The sequence below is a fragment of the Dendrobates tinctorius genome, unplaced genomic scaffold, assembly GCF_039654945.1.
Source record: "Dendrobates tinctorius isolate UK_male_01 unplaced genomic scaffold, ASM3965494v1 ptg000007l, whole genome shotgun sequence".
Classification (NCBI taxonomy): Eukaryota; Metazoa; Chordata; class Amphibia; order Anura; family Dendrobatidae; genus Dendrobates; species Dendrobates tinctorius.
Window position 1 is genome coordinate 55,463,032 of NW_027361675.1, and position 19,240 is coordinate 55,482,271.

Consider the following 19,240-nt stretch of genomic DNA (forward strand, 5'->3'; position numbering starts at 1 on the left):
AATAATACCACATACAAGGAACAAATACCACCACACCATGACCAGACCACATATTATCACCACACAGTGACCAAATAATACCACATACAGAGGATAAATACCACCACACTATGACCACACCACATAGTGACCGAATAATACTATATACAGGGGATAAATACTGTCACACCATGACCAGATCACATATTGCCACCACATAGTTACAGAATAATACTACATACAAGGAACAAATATTCAGACCATGACCAGACCACATATTACCACCAAATACCACCACATACAGGGGAAAAATACCACCACACCATGACCAGACCACATATTACCAACATGTAGTGGCCGAATAATACCACATACAAAAGATAAATGCCACCACAGCATGACCAGATCAAATTTTACCACCGTATAGTGACCGAATACTACAATACTGATCATTAATAAAAACAAAATACTAATAACACTAATATTACCATTGGTGACATTATATACAGGAAATATATACATAGTATATTGTATATAGTGTCAGTGTACAGGTAATACAGTGACTTGCAAGTGACATTATACACAGGAGCTCTGTATATAGTGTCAGCACACAGGTAACACAGTTATCACCAGTGACGTTGCAGTGTATACAGAGCTCCTTGGTATATAGTGTATAGGTAATACAGTGTCTCTGCAGAAAATAAGTCATAGTTCCAGTGCACATTTCCCACTTTTTCCCCAACTTCAACACTACATCAGATAGAGAAAAAAGCAGCATAATGTCGCCTTGCAAATTAATAGTACGAATTTAAAACAATCCAGCTCACCGATCAGGACATCATGAGGCTCGGAGCATGGAACCGCCATGTCTTGGCGTATAGAATTCCAATGAAGAGAACATCCAGCTCAACAATGAAGTGAAAAAACAATTCTTTATTCACTGAAATTTTTGCAAAAATCGAGGATAAAATTCAGCATAATACGGACAAAAAATTGCGTTATCAACGCGTTTCAGTGTCATAGCACCCTTAGTCACGATAACAAGCATTTCTTAACAATACACTTTTATACTTAAGTCCAAAAAACACACCAGAAAAAAACCCAAATAGCATAACTAATTGACACAAATAACTGACAGGTGAAGACAGACATGATTACAATTCAGAATGTGAATTTCACATTTTTCCCCATCCCCAACTCCTCAGGGTATACCTCTGTTGTTTGTGTGAGTATATTTGTATGATTGGTATTTTCCTTTATCCCTGTTTGTATTACCTTATGAGTCTTTTGGTGTATTATGGTACACTGCTACTCCCCTCTTCCTTAAGCTAAGGCAAGGTATGTGGCCCTGGAGTCTTCACCATCAGAAGTGATCAAGGGAACAGGGCAAGCTAGGGCGCCCCTAGTGATAGGGACAGGGAAGGAGCCCCTGGTCCCGGGATACCCAACAACAGAGTCGTGACAGTTACATTGTAAAGCAATTTCAGTTACATACAAACGTGTTATCCGGTGAGTTAGAATTTCAGTCTTGTGAGTAAGAAGAGGACCAGAACAGCACAGGAAACTGGTGGTAAGCATTTTATTGCACTTATACTACACAAAATACATACTGTGTTTAGATAAAGTTAGCGAATAAAACTTGTACAATTCTATATCTTGCATCGTTATGGATGCAGTGATACCAAATGTATATTTTTTTGTTTACTTTCATTTTTTTTCTTAAAACAGCATTTTTAGTAAAAAAAAAATTTTCTTTTTCTCATACTTTTTTTTTAAGTTTCACTATTTTTAACTTCTTCACATTTTCAATATCAGACTTTAAAATTTACTTGCATGATTATTGATCTAATATCTTGCAATACTTCTGTATTGCTGGATATTAGATCTGTCAGTTTTACAATGACACTTCACCTGTTATACCTTGCTTACTGCAGGGCCTTACAGGCCATTCTAGCTGGTTTTCCCAAAAGCAGTTGCTTGGCCTCAGGTTGCCATGTCAACTATTAATTTAGCCTAGTGAGCAGTAATAGTGTCCCCCCAATCAATAATATTGGCCCTCAATAAGCCCAAGTGATATTGTCCCTCATACTGGCCGCTATCCTTTAATAATGTCATGTCCTTGCCCCTATCGTTTAATTCTGTCCCCCATCCTGTAATAATGTCCCTCATCATGTAAAACTGTCTCCCTTCCTTGCCCCTATACTGTAATAACGTCCTCAGTCCTTACGCCTATCCTGCAATATTGTCCCCATCCCGTAATAATCTCTCTCAATGTGGCCCCCATCCTGTAATTATGTCCTTTGTCTTGGCTTCTATCCTTTAATAATAATGTCCGCCATCTCGTAATAATGTCCTCTTTTTTGGCCCTATACTCTAATTTTGGCCCCAATCTTGTAAAAATGTCTCCCATCCTGGATCACATCATTTAATAATGGCCTCCATCACCAACCAATCAAGAAGCATCTTTCATTTCACCAGAGCTGTTCAAAAGAAGCTGAGCTGTGATTAGTTGCTATGAGCAACACTTTTCCTTGCAACCAATCACTAAGCATCTCTCATTTCACCAGAGCTGGTTAAAAGAAGCTGATTTGTTGCTATGAGCAAGTTTTCTCACTTGACAACACCTCAGCAAACACTGACTGGGTGGGAGAAATCTAGCATCCCCAGGAACATAAGCTCCCAGCCATTGTCTGCCCCCCAGAAAGAAGCAGAGAGCACATGACAGAAATGAATCACCTCCTCCCATGCCCGTATACCCATCACACATCCTCCATCCCATAGGCACATCTTCCCTCTTAAAGGGATCATTGGTATGGAAGTCAGAGCAAATCCATCTAGTGCTTTGGTTTTGACCCCATGCCTCTCTTAAAGGGATACCCAGTATAGACGTCAGGACCGTTCCACTCAGCTCTGTGGTTCTGACCCCAGGGTCTTTTAAAGGGATCATTGGTATGGAAGTTAGAGCAAATCCACTCTGCGCTTTGGTTCTGACCCCAGGCCTTTCTTAAAGGGATCCTCGGTATGGAAGCTAGGACCATTTCACTCAGCGCTCTGGTTCTGACCCCAGGCTGACGGGATGATGTGGGATATTAGGGGTAGTAGTCTGGTGGCTCTGGCTGACGTGGGATATTAGGGGGAGTAGTTCAGTGGCTCTGGCTGATGGGATGATGTGGATATTAGGGGGAGTAGTCCAGTGGCTCTGGCTGACGGGATGATGTGGATATTAGGGGTAGTAGTCCTGTGGCTCTGGCTGATGGGATGATGTGGGATATTAGGGGTAGTAGTCCAGTGGCTCTCACTGACGGGATGATGTGGGATATTAGGGGTAGTAGTCCAGCGGCTGTGACGGGATGATGTGGGATATTAGTTGTAGTTGTCCGGTGGCTCTGGCTGACGAGATGATGTGAGATATTAGGGGTAGTAGTCTGTGGCTTTGACGGGATGATGTGGGATATTAGGGGTTGTAGTCCAGTGGCTCTGGCTGACTGAACGATGTGGAATATTAGGGGTAGTAGTCCGGTAGCTCTGGCTGACGGGATGTTGTGGGATATTAGGGGTAGTAGTCCGGCGGCTGTGACAGGATGATGTGGGATATTAGTGGTAGTTGTCTGGTGGCTCTGGCTGACGGGATGATGTGGGATATTAGGGGTAGTAGTCCGGCGGCTGTGATGGGATGATGTGGGATATTAGTGGTAGTTGTCCGGTGGCTCTGGCTGACAGGACAATGTGGGATATTAGGGGTAGTAGTCCGGTGGCTCTGATGGGATGATGTGGGATATTAGGGGTAGTAGTCCAGTAGCGCTGGCTGACGGAATGATGTGGGATATTATAGTGAATGTGGCTATGTGGAGTGGGCGGGGCTATACACTCAGCTTTATATATATATATATATATATATATAGATAGATATATACATTAATTTGTTATAACTAACCGTAGTTAGTTACTATGCCCCGGCAGCGCCGGGCTCTTCAGCTAGTTAAAATTAAAAATAAACAATTTTTCTTACCTGTCCTTGCTCCCATGGTGAGCAGCATTCTGTTCCTGCTTCATAGCTGTTGCTCTTCCAGAACGTCTACTGACATCATTGAGCTGGCATTTTCTAATATCAGATGAGTGCAGAGTGCCAATTTAGACAATCCTTTATTTTTCCATTGTTGATAGAAAGGAGCAACTTATTCCGAGAATGAAACGTATTGGATCAGCGTTTCCCCCAGCACTGTAACTAAAACATGATTTCCATTTATTGAGTAAAATTGGTATGATTGCCATCTCAGACCTCTCGCTGGCTGCATTACATTGGTGAACTGGGGCCCAGATAAAGGAGTTTTATTCTGCAATGACAGGAATTGATTTCCAGTTTTCTGTAGAATTACACTATCATTGCCCATGACTCAGGCAATTTAGCCTACATTACAGGATTCGTTGTGGCCTGTACATCATATTGACAACCTGATCTTTGTGCAGTGCATAGATTTTGATGAGATATTGTTACGTGCTTTCATAATAAATTATTTTGTGTATGAGAATATCATAAGCCCAGCCAATAAGAAATGAAAAGCATCAGCATGCCTCAAGGTAATGGATGACACAGCCAATTTAAGTAATTTATTAGAGATTAATTACAATTTTTTTTTTTTTGCAATTTAAATGACTAAAATTTGTGTTAGTATTACTATTACATATCTGAGAAGAAACATATATTGTCATTTTTCTCTCCGGTGTTTTAGAGCCCAGCTTGCAGTTTCTCCAAGATCACAAAATATTTTGCCAACCTGGAAATGAACAAAGTTATACACATAGGAATGTTTTTCTTTGCGAAGCAAGTGTACTGTTGACATTCTGTAGGATCTCTGAGGTATTTCACATGTATAAATATCATGTATTTGTCAGCTTTATAGATAAGACTTAAAGGGGTTGTCTGGGCTGTAATGAAAAATCTGCTGGCACTCTATGTGACTATAGACTGGATAATTGTATTTAAATATTTTTATTAAAGCTTTTATAAAACTGGGAGGTGGATAAGGAGGGGGAACAAGAAGAAGGGAGGGGAAAAGGGTAAATGTACATAGGAAGGGTAAGGTCATAAAAAATAGAGAACCCTTGTAACAAACATACATTAATAAGTATACAAAATACTAATGTCAATAAGAGGCACAATAATACTAAACCTTTAAGGAGGAGATACAAGAAGGCGGTCTATTCCAATCACTTAAGGAGGTGCATGAGAGAAATTTAAACTCGTCTAAATTTACTGTTCCAGACATTCCACTTATTAGTATAGGCGAGAATATTATTGTTACTAACTGCAAACCTCCATTCAAAAGCATAATGTTGGTAGATTTTGTCTAGGATATCTGAAAATTTAGGAGGGTCAGGCTTCTTCCAAAAGTAAGCCAAGTTATTTTTAACTACCAAAAGGATATGAATAACTACCTGTCTCACCGACGGGTGTAATTGATCCAAGTCCAAAGAAAGCAATGCTTTTTGGGGAGTCAGGGTAAAATTGTCTGTAAAGGAGTCAATATGACGAGAAACCTGGAGCCACAGACGTTTTAGTTTCGGGCAACACCAAAAGATGTGGTAAAGATTCCCCTGTTGTCCGCATCCTCTCCAACATTGGGGGAGTGGTCCTGGTTAATGTGGGAGAGTCTGATAGGTGTGAGATACCACCTGGTAAGTAGTTTGAAATAAGACTTGTGAAGAGTCATCGATATGGTAGATTTATACATATTTTTTATGGCAATGTCCTATCGCTCAACCAGAACAACAGTCCCAAGGTCGGACTTCCATCTCCTTAAATATATGTTCTTGCAAGAGAGTTCCTCTCTATTGAAAGAGGAGTATATATTCCTTAAGCTCCAGGTATTTTTATTATTTAGGCTGCACAGCAGTGAAGACACAATTTCATAATTAAATGCTTTGCCTAATAGGATTTTTTGTACCTTATCTTTCAGCATTAAGTAAGGGATAAATTCAGAGGAAGGGACATTATATTTGGCTTTTATTTAGCTGAATGTGAGAAAATTAGACCCATTGTGTATGTTTTTTACTTTTTTAATACCTAAATTATTCCAGATTTCTGAGAGAGGGAAGTCAAATATTAAAGCCACTACACAAAGCGGAAACCTCAAGGCCTGTTCAACTTTGTTAAATTTTTTATATGGTTTGATCAGTGATCTACATGCAGAAATGATGGGGACTGAAAATAGGATGGGAAGATACCTTTCGAGGCTCTTGAAACAAGAAGTAGAAAAGCAACTCTTTCTTTTAGAGAGCCAAATTTACTTATGTCTCACTCCAGGTAAAACCAAGCTGGAAATTTTTGTTTATTGTTGAGCCAATACCAGCTCTGCTTTATTAATAAGGCCGAGTAGTATGCATGCAGGTTAGGCATGCTCGTACCTCCTCTGCTCTTATGTTGATATAGAATTTCTGCTGACACTCTAGGCCTCCTGTCATTCCACACGAATGATTTTAGCAGGTTTTGCAAATTTTGCATGGATTAAAATGGGAGAGTGATCGGGAGCGTCCAAAACAAATATAGTATTTTGGGCAGAATGATGGATTTCACAACCATCACCCTACCAAACAGAAAGTTCAATTTGCCTGAAAAAGGAAATATCCTGAGAGACAGTTGCAAGGATCCCACTTAGATTTTCTTTGACAGTTGCTTGGATAGAACTAGCTAAAGTGATTCCAAGATAAACTAACCCTTTATATTCCCAGGCAAACTCAGTACTTCTCTTTAGCTCCTCGATTTCCGTTTTAGCCATGTTGAGGGTCAAGAATTTTGACTTGTGATAGTTAATCTTGAAATAAGAGGCTCTTGAAAACATTTCCAAGTCTCCAGCAAGTTCTCTGATGGAATTCAAGGGGTCCAATAGGGTCAAAAAGAGGTCATCGGCAAATAGTCCAATTTTAAAACGACGGGAGGGGAACTCAAATCCTGCAATATTCTTATTGGATCTGATCTTTTCAGCCAGTGGCTCTATCGCTAATACAAACAGCAAGGGTGACAAAGGGCACCCCTATCTTGTTCAGTTCGAAATGGGGAACGGGTTTTAGAGGCAATTATTAGCATAAATTCTGGCGGTGGGGACAGAATATAATGCAAAGACCAATTACAAGAATCCTTGGCTAAAACCAAATTTAGTTAAAGTTGCTTTCAGGTAAGACCAATTCAGCCTGTCAAAGGCCTTTTCTGCATACAACACCAGAAACGCCGATCTAGTATTGGATAGATTTGCCCTGGTAAGTAAATTCAAAACTCTCCTCGTTCCTTCCGCCGCCTCACATCCCTCTACAAAGCCAATCTGGTCATCGGAGAGAAATCGAGGGAGTACATTTTTTAACCGTTCGGCAAGTAATTTAGAATAAATTTTAATGTCATTGTTTATGAGTGATATTGGCCTGTAATTTTGCATCCTCTCCGGGTCCCCCCCCGCTTTTGCAATCGGAACAATTACAGCTTCTCTTTTGGGAAGGAGCCCCAAGAGGACGCTGCATTAAATACTGAGACCATATGTGGGATCAAATTTCAAAAACTGACCGTCACATCCAAGCATGAGCATACTGTGAACAGGTGTGCTTAATCTAGAGTCACCAACTCATATACATTCAAGCAAAAAAGGAAGCACACTGTAGCGCCAAACCATGCAAACATGAAAAATGAATAATGAATTGCATTACTGCATTAGAAGTATGAAAAATTGAGAAAGTTTAGCGCATAAAATGGCCAAGTTATGTGTACCCGAAAGCCACGTTAAGGCATTTCTCGTGTTCCAGGTCCCTATTCCATGTCAATCCTCACTAAGACTGTAGTCTCCATCTGTATGGGAACCTATGAAAAATCCTCTGTTAGGACTGAACTCTATATCTCTGGAGGGGAAATGGCCCTGGTTTGATTAAAAACGCCTGCAGCTAACAGGTGGAGTGCTCAGTCAGAAGGTAAATGAATACAAATTTCAAAAACTGACCGTCACATCCAAGCATAAGCATAGTGTGAACAGGTGCTTAACCTAGAGTCACCAACTCATAAACATTCAAGCAACTTGGCCATTTTATGCGTTAAACTTTCTCAATTTTTCATACTTCTAATGCAGTAGTGCAAATCATTATTCATTTTTCATGTTTGCATGGTTTGGCGCTACAGTGTGCTTCCTTTTTTGCTTGAATGTATATGAGTTGGTGACTCTAGGTTAAGCACCTGTTCACACTATGCATATGCTTGGATGTGACGGTCAGTTTTTGAAATTTGTATTCATTTACCTTCTGACTGAGCACTCCACCTGTTAGCTGCAGGCGTTTTTAATCAAACCAGGGCCATTTCCCCTCCACAGAGATATATACTTCACTCCTAACAGAGGATTTTTTATAGGTTCCCATTCAGATGGAGACTACAGTCTTAGTGTGGATTGGCATAGAATAGGGACCTGGAAAACGAGAAATGCCTTAACGTGGCTTCCAGGTACACATAAATTGGCCATTTTATGCCCTAAACTTCCTCAATTTTTCATACTTCTAATGCAGTAATGCAATTCATTATTCATTTTTCATGTTTGCATGGTTTGGCGCTACAGTGTGCTTCCTTTTTTGCTTGAATGTATATGAGTTGGTGACTCTAGGTTAAGCACCTGTTCACACTATGCTTATGCTTGGATGTGATGGTCAGTTTTTGAAATTTGTATTCATTTACCTTCTGACTGAGCACTCCACCTGTTAGAATCTGAGAAACTTTCAGATTCCGCAGCACAAGAATGGGGTGTGCTCTCTTGATCATTATGAACTTTTTGTTTAGCCGAAATAGTGGTGTCCATCCCCTCTAAAGGAGAATTAATCAGGTCTGGAGGGCTGGCTGCCCCTTTAGAGTTACCTTTAGAGGAGGGCATGTTAGTTTAAGATTTTGACACTGAATTTTTTAAACCAGAGCCATTACCCCCTTAGTAGATTTCCTATAGCTTTGGATCTGCAATTGTTTTAGAAAGGAAGACCTCGACTCATCTCCCTTCAATGGGGATCTCGACTTGCCCTAGTCTGGATAATTGTGGGCATTACCACTACTTCTCAGTACGCCCTGTGTGGGTGTGTGGTCACGTGACCACTAAAGGCAAATTGCACACTTGTCATTATGTGCCAGCTAGATGCTTATATTCTCTTCTATTGAGAGAAAACAGGTGAGTCTAGTCGGCACTTGACCACAAGTATGTAAATTACATCCGTGTGGTCACGTGGCTGTTTACCCACTCAAGAAGTACAGGGGAATGATGACAGTATACATATTTTACATTGTCATGTTTCGGTAGTCTGCAGTCATATAGAGTGACTTTAGATTTTTCATTTTAGCCCAGACAATCCCTTTAGGGCTTGCTCATGTGAGCCATGATTCTATCTTACAACAAAATCGGATCGCTTATGGTAATGACTCTTGACTCACATTCTGCCAGAGTGTAAACCGAGTATCATCTTATTGTGATCCGATTCACTCATATGAGAGAATTGTAACACAGTTGGGTAAAATTTAATTTCTCCATCTTCTGCATTGTCTGTGTCCGTGGAATTCGGACTGCACTCTTGTCAAAGTCCAATGTTTTACATGCGCCCATAGACTTGAATGGGTGCATGTGATCCGATTTGCAAAATGGACACAACAAAAAAAACTCTAATCTGCTCTGCCCTATAATAAGAATAACATTGGTCCAAGTGTTATCCGATAAAACATCAGATAGCACTTGTCCAAGTTATACGTTCATGTGATCAAGCCCTTAAGGTAAAGCTCCCGATATAATTAATTTGCATACCAGGGCCATTTGTCTGTGGATGTATATTCATGAAAATGTAGTGAAAACATAAAATAGGAATTTAAACAAGTTAAGATGGATCTGTCACCAGACTTCACAATATGAGCTGCATACATTAATAAATAGACCTGATGACACTTGTATATTACTTGGAAATTCCATGTCACTTTATAGTTCTGAGATAAAAATGAGCTGGACTCCTAAAAAGCACATTTTAATATAAGACAGAGAAACATTCAAAAGGATTATACGATCCGGGCTTACCCAGGAGGGACGTGGTTAAGCGGCTACCTGATGTTCTCTAGAGCTTCTGATTGTAGAATTAGGCTTGCGCTGAAGATGGCTGCCAAGTACCCCTTTTGGGCAGTGTCTGGTACTGCAGCAGTTGACCCCAATGGTCAGAATCAAAGTCACAGACTAGGAGTCACTGGCAGGACAGAATTTGGGTGCTGTTTCTGGTTCAGACAGTGCAGATTCTGGAACACACGGCTGCATGAACACTGATTCTGGTTTAGGTACCGCCAGAGCGGCTGCAAGCTCAGGTACCACCAAAGCGGTTTCAGGTTTTAGGTACCATGGGAAAGGCTTTGGGCTCAGGTACCGCCGGAGGAGTTTCAGGCTCAGACACTGCCGTAGCTGCTTCAGGCTCAGGTACCACCGGAGCGGTTTCAGGTAAAGACAACATGCATCTCAGTGACTGGTACTTGTTCAAACAACATGGATTTTATGGACAAGTACTGGTTCAGGTAACACGGGTTTTAGGAACAGTTTATTGTTCAGACAACAATGGTGTCTGAAACAGGTTCTGGTTCAGAAAACACCGACTAGTTGCATAACAGTAACTCAATCAAGGTGGTTGCTCAGGCGCCTCTCTACTGGGGAGTGTTCCTTATATACTTGATGCCTCCTAGCTATTGGCTAGGGAAAGTTCCAAAGTGTGCTGCTCCTTTAAGAATCGTGGAGCATGTGCACGTGGGAGACCTGCACAGCATGTGCAGGTCCAGAGAGACAGGAAGCCATAGCAGGGAATGGGGACACTGCTGTTTGAATGGAATGGTGAGTATGTCGCCGTGGTCCCTCTACCCCTTCCAGCATGGACATCAGCTTTGGTGTTACAGTACCCCCTTCTACGCACCCTCTTCAAGCATGCAAGGAATCTCTGCAGAAGAAGTGGGGCATGATCATTCTTCTTGATCTACTATGATCTCTGTTGTGAGCTCATTTTCGGGTTTGCCTCTGGCTTCTGGTGAGGGTTATGGAGCTGGCTGTGCTGACAGAGGAGTAGTGAGTTCTCTATCTGGACTCCCTCTGTTGGTGAAGGGAGGTAATGAAGCTGATCTAAATGGCAGATACCGGGCACCTGAGGAAGAGGACTGCGATTGGACATCAGGAGTTTCTGATTGGATTTAAGGCTGCCGACTCCCTAGTTTCTTGCTGGTGATTTTTCCTGACTGGCTCCTGGTTATAAGTTTGGTTCCTGCCTTCCTAAAGCTAAGTTTTCTCTGCTATTGTTCATAAGTGTTTTTGTCTGGTTTACTTAGTTTTTGTGTTCAGCCAGCCCTGGCTGGGACTGGGCTGAATCCCCATTTTTGTCTCTGATCAGTTGATCTCTTTTGCTCTGTCTTCAGAATATACCTGAGTGCTGATATAGTGATTTGAAGTCTAGCGACTTCAGGGCCTTTTTCTATCAGATGTGTTGGACATTCTTTTTGGCAGGGTTTTTTGCGTGATTGCAGACAGCAGCTTTTCTTTCCTGTCCTTTCTAGTTAGCGAGGGCCCCATCGTTGGCTCAGCCTATCTTTCTACCTGTGTCTGTGTTTTCCTCTTGTTTCACCGACAATACATGTTGGGGGCTGTCTATTGCTTTGGGGTCTGCTCTGGAGCAGTTTAGATTTTCCCCTTCTTAATTTAGGCTTATTTAGTTCTCTGGCTGTGACGAGGTGTCTAGGACCACCGTAGGCACGCTCCACGGCTACTGCTAGTTGTTGTGGATAGGATTAGGGGGTCTGCAATCTGCTAGTTACCAACCTCTCCGGTTTTCTGGGCTTGGCTTGCTTTTTGTTTTTTCCTCCTCGGTGACTCATTCATAACAGATCTCACTTCAGGGCCATGTACTCTCAAGTTCACTAGAAGAAAAGTTTTATCTCTTATCTTTTTTATGACTTGTATACTTCTCACCACCAAGACATTCTCAGAGCAGACTAAAGTGAGCATAGTTCCAAGATCCTTGAATTGCAAAGTCTCTGCCTGCCCGGCATGACCAGCCAGCATCTTGGAAGAATCGCAGACAAGGTGGAGTTCTTCCTCCTTGTCGATGGATAGGATAGACCTTGAAAGCGTATCTGCCTTGATGTTCTCATTAATGGGCCACTTATTGAAAATACCTTCTCTGGACCCATATCCGAGGGTACGTTATAGCTGTGGTGAGGATCCAGGGATCAGGTCTATGGAACAATCACTTGGTCTGTGTAGAGACAAAGTCTCCGCTTCCCACCTATCGGACATGTCAGCACATGACATGTTGGATGATGGAAGACCTGGTGGGGAAGATGGTGACTCCAGCGGCCAAACTGGACTACAGGGACCAGCCATGTCTCATGACACAACTGTCCCCAAGGAATCACCTCACTGGATCTCCAGTCCAGAATGGGGTCATGAGTTCATAGCCATGGAAAACCCAAGAGAAGTGGTTGAAATAGACTAGACAGCACATAGAAGGCGATCTTTTCCGTATGCAACATTCCTACCCAGAGTTCTACCTCTTCAGTGACCACTTGAACGGTTTCAGATGGGGATTTTCCCACTGCGAAGGACACCATCAAAGGACTCTGGAGGCGTCGAACAGGTATCTGATACCGATCCACCATGGCTTGCTTCAAGAAATTTCCCTCTAAACCGGAGTTAAATTAGGCCTCCTCAAAGAAACTGGCACCTCCACATGATACAGGTACCTTCAGAGTAAACTGTGAAGAGGAAATACTCATGCCTAGGCTAGCCTCTCCTACAGACCCTAGGCTTTGGCTTTTCTATGAGCTCTCAGATCAAGAATGGATGGGATGTTCCTTTCTACAGCACTAGCACATTCCCTTGCACAATGTTTTTCCTGCTGCTGCTCAGCTAGCTTAACACGATCAACCTGCATAGATTCATAAAAGACTGCTGTCTCAGAAGGCTGAGAAACAATTGGTCTCTGGAAGGATGGAGCCAGACGTGACGGTGTCCTCTCGTGCGTCACCTCTCTGGTCCGTTCCTGGAACCTGAGGTCAATTTGGATTGCCAGGGATATCATGTTGTCTAAGCTAGCAGGGATGTCTCGACCAGCCAATTCATCCTTAACCCTTTCAAATAAACTTTCCCATAAGACAGTTACCAATGCTTTGTTGTTCCAACCAATTTCGGAAGATGGTGCAGAACCGGACATCATACTGACCTACAGACAGACCTCCCTGACACAGTCTCAGAAGGGAAGATGCAGCAGAAGACACATGACCTGGCTCATCAAAGATATTACAGAAGGTCACTAGTAAGTCCTGCAGATTCGAGGTCACAGGGTCCCCTCTCACCCACAAGAGGTTGCACGATTCTAAGACCTCTTCTGCTAGGTGGGATATCAGGAATCCCACTTTAGCCAGGTCAGAATGAGACTGATGGGTCAATATTTCATAGAACAGAGTACACTGGTTTAGGAACCTATAGCACTGCTTAGGATCCCCATCTTAATGTGGCGGAGTGGATGGATGAGGATTAGCTCCAGGAGCATGAATTGCAGGTTGAGTATTCATGGCCGTAGTTGCTGCAACTTGGGCTGGAGGGGATGAAGCAGCTGACGTCAGGGCTCCCAGATGGGTATTCTCTATCCGCAGATAGAACAGAATATTTTCATGCTGATCTCGCTGATGGGACATCTCTTGATACACCTACAAGTTCAAAGGGGCATTGGGATCAGCGGGGTCTATTGCCTGAGCCAACTTTCACATACGTGGATCGAGGACCCACTGTGCCTCAATCCATCTTACCTAGGAAGGGAGTGGCCAAGCTAGTACCTGGTGTATGCTCCTGATGGTGGAGTTAGGCTTGCACTGCAAGTAGTGTCAGGTACCACTCCTGGGCAGTCCCCGGTAGTGCAGCAGCTGTCCCTAAGGGCCAGGATGGCTGTCATGGACAGAGACTCGGTGTTACTGGCAGAACAGGATTTAGATACGGGTTCTGGTTCAAACAGTCCAGATTCTGGAAAACAAGACAGGATAGGGACTGATAGTGGTACAGGTACAGGTTCAGGTACCGCCAGAGCGGTTTCAGGTTCACACAGTACGGGTCTCAGGAACAGGTTCTGTTTCAGACAACATGGATTTTAGGAACAGGTTCTGGTTCAGACAACAAGGTTTTCAGGTTCTGGTTTACACAACAAGGGTTTCAGGAATAGATTCTGGTTCAGACAACACTGAGAGACCTGGCAATTGACTAGTTGCACAACACTAACTAAATCCAGGTGGGTGCTTACACACCTCCCTACTGGGGAACATACCTTATATACTTGATGCCTCCCAGCTATTAAGGCCCCATCACACATAGCAATCTCGCTAGCGAGATCGCTGCTGAGTCACAACTTTTGTGACACAACAGCGATCTCACCAGCGAGATTGCTGTGTGTGACAGCGATCATCGACCGGCCCCCCTGCCGGTATCGCTGATCGCTGCAAGAAACCTCTGGACATTTTTTCGTCGCTGATCTCCCGCTGGCCAGCACGCATCGCTGCGTGTGACAGGCGGGAGACCAGCGATCAGCTGTAAAATAATAACAAAAATAAAAAATATTGTTATTCTCACCTTCCGGCGTCCCGCGCAGTCGTCCCGCCTCTCTCCACGCTCCCGGTCCCAGTAATCCTTTGCAAGAATGACAGCGAGATTTCGCGATCCCGTGAGAACGGACGTCATTGCGGTAATTCTCGCAAAGGATTACTGGGACTGGAGCGTGGAGAGAGGCGGGAATGTTGCGCGGGACGTCGGAAGGTGAGAATAACAATATTTTTTATTTTAATTCTATTTTTGATATGAATATGGCATCAGCGCTAACGAACACAGCGATGCCGCGAGCTCGGCATCGCTGTGCTAATCGCTGGTGAAGCTGTCTGTTTGACAGCTCACCAGTGATCACATAGCGACTTACCAGCGATCCTGACACGTTGATATCGTTGTCGGGATCTCTGGTAAGTTGCTATGTGTGACTCCAGCTTTAGTGTATTGGTTGGGGGTATTTCCTTCCGCTTTATGACTTGGAGATGTCACACGCTCTAGGCTCGCCACTGGGAGACCTGCGCAGCATATGAAGGCCTAGAGTGACAGGAAGCCACAGCAAGGAATGGGGACACCGCTGTGATGGGTGTTGAGTGTGTCAGCGTCATTGCTCAGAGAGGGGAAAGGAACCAAGCAAGGACATCGGCATCGACATTACAGCAAGTACACTGGGTCTAAATGTTGTATTAAATAATAGACAAGTCGATATACTAATTAATTTGATCCTACTGAAAATACTCTTGGCATATTGTGAACACTTTGAACACCCAATGAGATCCTTTGATTTGCACTAGAGAGTGCATAATATGTGCTCTAATTGACATCAATATGAAACATACTGTTACAGTAATGAATATATGTCATTTATACTTTGGTTATGTTTCCAGATATGATGCATGTGTGAATTGTGCCTGTCACCATTCAGATAGTGCTGTACTTCTGCACTTCAAAGCAATGTATAAATGCAGAATGTATACTTGTGAACTGTCTGGTAATTTTTTTTCCATCAATTTACTCTGCACAATGTAATATATGAAAATATTTTTAGGGCAGTACCATTATTATACTGTGAATTTCTCTTCCATATTAGCATGCTGTCTTTGTTCTTCCCTGCACAGATGGTTCATTTAGCTGCCAATTAATGTACTCCTCATAAATGTGAGAAATATTCTTCTACAAATTACCTAAGATTTCCTACTACTAAATCTTCTTAGGCCAAAAGCAACAATTCATATTCAGGCAATCTGAATATTACTTCCATCTTTTACTATAAAAGCCTTATTTCTTTTGGATAATGTGCATTAATTAACATTATTCATGGTTTTAAGTAAGGAGAGTGCACTGGATTTGATATTAGAATTTAGATAATGGCTGAAAAATTCCTAAATATTTGGCATAATACAGTAAAATGCGCTGCAGAAACATGGTATGTATTATTAATGCAGAGCAACCATTGCCAGGCATTTATGATGCTCTTGGGGAGCAATCAAGAACTCACAGTCTTAAAAGTCCATTCACAAAGGGCTCTTTTAAATGCATTGCTGATGAAATATAATAGGGTTTCAAAATAATTTACATTCAGTTACATTACTAATACTTAAAGCACAAATCCACTACAGAACAGGGCTTCACATAGGAAATTGACTGCAATTGGCTACAAGCAGTATATAAACCATATATTCCGTTTGCTTTCAAGAACTAACCTGCAAGGATATGTTCATACGGTGATTGGTAAATTTTTGATTTTGCAGATTTTCTACAGCATTTCTGCATCTATTAGTTTACTTGTATTTTTTTAATAACATTTTTATTACATTTTTTTATATGTGTTTTTCTTACATTTTTGTATTGCGTTTTTTTTGTCTCTTTTTGGTATGTCGTGTTTTATCCCCTTAGTAACATAGTCAAATTGGTACTTAATGACCAAGCCAATTTTTACAATTCTGACCACTTTCACTTTATGAGGTTATAGCTCTAGAACGCTTCAATGTATCCCACTGATTCTGAGCCTGTTTTTTTCGTGACATATTCTACTTCATGATAGTGGTAAAATTTCTTCGATATAACTTGAGTTTATTTATGAAAAAAATGGAAATTTGGCAAAAATTTTGCAATTTTTAAACTTTTAGTTTTTATACCCTTAAATCAGAGAGTGATGTCACACAAAATAGTTAAATAACATTTCCTACATGTCAACTTTACATCCGCACAATTTTGGAAATATAACTTTTTTTTTGTTAGGACATTATAGGCGTTAAAAGTTTACCAGTGATTTCTCATTTTTCCAACAAAGTTTACAAACCCATTTTGTTTAGGGACCACCTCACATTTGAAGTGAGTTTGGGGGTTCAACATAACAGAAAATACCTAAAAGTGACACCACTCTAAAAACTGCACTTTTCAAGGTGTGTAAAACCACACTCAAGAAGATTATTAACCATTCAGGTGCTTCACGAGAACTAAAGCAATGTGGAAGGAAAAAATGAACATACTTACTTTGGAACCAATTTTTTTTTTATTTTCACAAGGGTATCAGGGGAAAATGGACCACAAAATTTGATGTGCAATTTCTCCTGAGTATGAAAATACCCTGTATTTGGTGGAAAGCCACTGTTTGGGCGCGTGGAAGGGCTCAGAAGGGAGGCAGCACCGTTTGACTTTTTGAATGCAAAATTGGCTGGAATCAATGGTGGTGCCATGTCATGTTTGAAGACCCCCTGATGTACCTAAACAGTGGAACCCCCCATTTCTAACTCCATCCCTAAACCCAACACACCCCTAATGCTAACCATAACCTTAACCACAACCCTAACCCTAATCCCAACCCTAACCATAACCCTAACCACAAACCTAATCCTAACCCTAACTCCAACCCTAACCGTAACCCTAACCACAACCCTAACTTTAACCCAACCCTAGCCCCAACCCTAACTTGAGCCCAACCCTAACCCTAGGCACAACCCTAACCCTAGCCCATCTTTAACCCTAACTTTAGCCCAAACCTAACTTTAGCCCAATTCTAACCCTAATGGAAAAATGGAAATAAATAATTTTTCTTTATTTTATTATTTTTGCCTAACTAAGGGGGTGATAAAAGGGGGTTTGATTTACTGTTTTTTTTATTTTGATCACTGTGATAGGGTCAATTGCAGTGATCAAAATTAAACAATAGAAAAAATTTCCTATTGTTGCCGGGTGCCGGCTGGCAGATCTCAGTGAGCTCACTGCCCATGCGTCCGCCATTTTCTTCCTGGAAGAAGATGCTGGTGGCAGGGGGACTTCATGATGGGTTGCAGGGACTCTGGAAGTCCCGGTCGGGAATCAGGGAACCCCATTTCTCAATCCTCTGATGTGCGATCACCTCAGAGGAGAGAGAAATTAAATGTGAAATTGGACTTTTTTTTCTGCGGTCGGCGTTATTCTGTAAATAATTGCGATAGCAATACCGGGGTCGGTGAAAACTGATCTGTATCATCTTCTTCGGTGTCTAGTTAAAAAGTGGCGCTGAGGCATAAGTACCTTTAAATGCCGCCGTTGAAAGGCGTATTGGTGGTTAAGGGGTTAAATTAAGCTGCTTTGTTTTTGCTATTCTCTGGTGTTTAGCTTTGACAATTCTTTATTGATAACCGTGACAACTTTTTAAGAGTCATGTGGGGATTACATGCATTTTCTGCCACCAAAATTGAACTAGAATGCATACACACTTTTTACAATCGGATTTTGTACATCTCATAAAATTCTGTGGGGAATGTTCACACATAAAGTTGAGCATACTTGCAAGAGAAAGGCTCTTTTTTGTTTATCAAAAATTTTCAGTGTCAGAATCTCACAAAAAAACTAATTGTGGGAACTTAACTCAAAGGAATTTTGAAGGAACAATGGCAGCAGAGATAAGTTTGCAATTCAAATATTAGGCTGTGTTCACACGTCGCGGTTCTTTTGCGCTTTTGCGTTTTTTTAGCACGCGATTTTGCCGCGAAAACGCAAAAAAAAGCATCCCATGCAATCCTATGGGATTCCGCAATGCTGTGTTAAAGCTGCGGATTTTCCCGCGACGGAATCGCATCGCGGAAAAATACGCAGCATGCTCATTGTTTTGCGGAATCACGGCGATCCCGCAGCCATAGGATTGCATTGTTCCGCTTACTTCCCGCAGGTGGCTGTGCCCACCATGCGAAAAGTAAACAGAACATTTGCGGATGGTACCCACGGTCTGGAGGAGAGGAGACTGTCCTCTGGGCTGTGGGTACCATATCCCTGTAAAAAATAGAATAAAAGATAAAAAATGGTGTTATATTCACCTTCCGGCGTCCCGCGCAGTCTTCCCTGGCGTCAGCGATGCTTCCGTTCCCAGTAATGCCTTGCGAGACCTTTGATGACGTAAAGTCTCACGATACTGTAGCGGTCCCTATTCCTCGCAAGACCGCTACATTATCGCGAGACCGCAACGTCATCAAAGGTCTCGCAAGGCATTACTGGGAATGGGAGCATCGCTGGGGCCCGGGAAGGCTGCACGGGATGCCGTAAGGTGAATATAACCCGATTTTTTATTTTTAACATTAGATCTTTTTACTACTGAGGCTGCATAGGCAGCTTAAATAGTAAAAAGTTGGTCACACTCGTCAAACACTATGTTTGACGAGTGTGACCAACCTGTCAATCAGTTC

At 42.1% G+C, this 19,240-nt stretch overlaps 1 protein-coding gene across 1 annotated transcript in view; it reads left to right on the forward strand.

Annotated features, from left to right (window-relative positions):
- LOC141086031 (uncharacterized) overlaps positions 1-19,240 on the forward strand; it is a 971,752-nt gene that overhangs the window by 365,786 nt on the left and 586,726 nt on the right. The window contains exon 53 of the mRNA XM_073571764.1: positions 4,710-4,837. Within this exon, the coding sequence (XP_073427865.1) occupies positions 4,710-4,837 (128 nt within the window). The remainder of the gene's footprint in view (positions 1-4,709; positions 4,838-19,240) is intronic.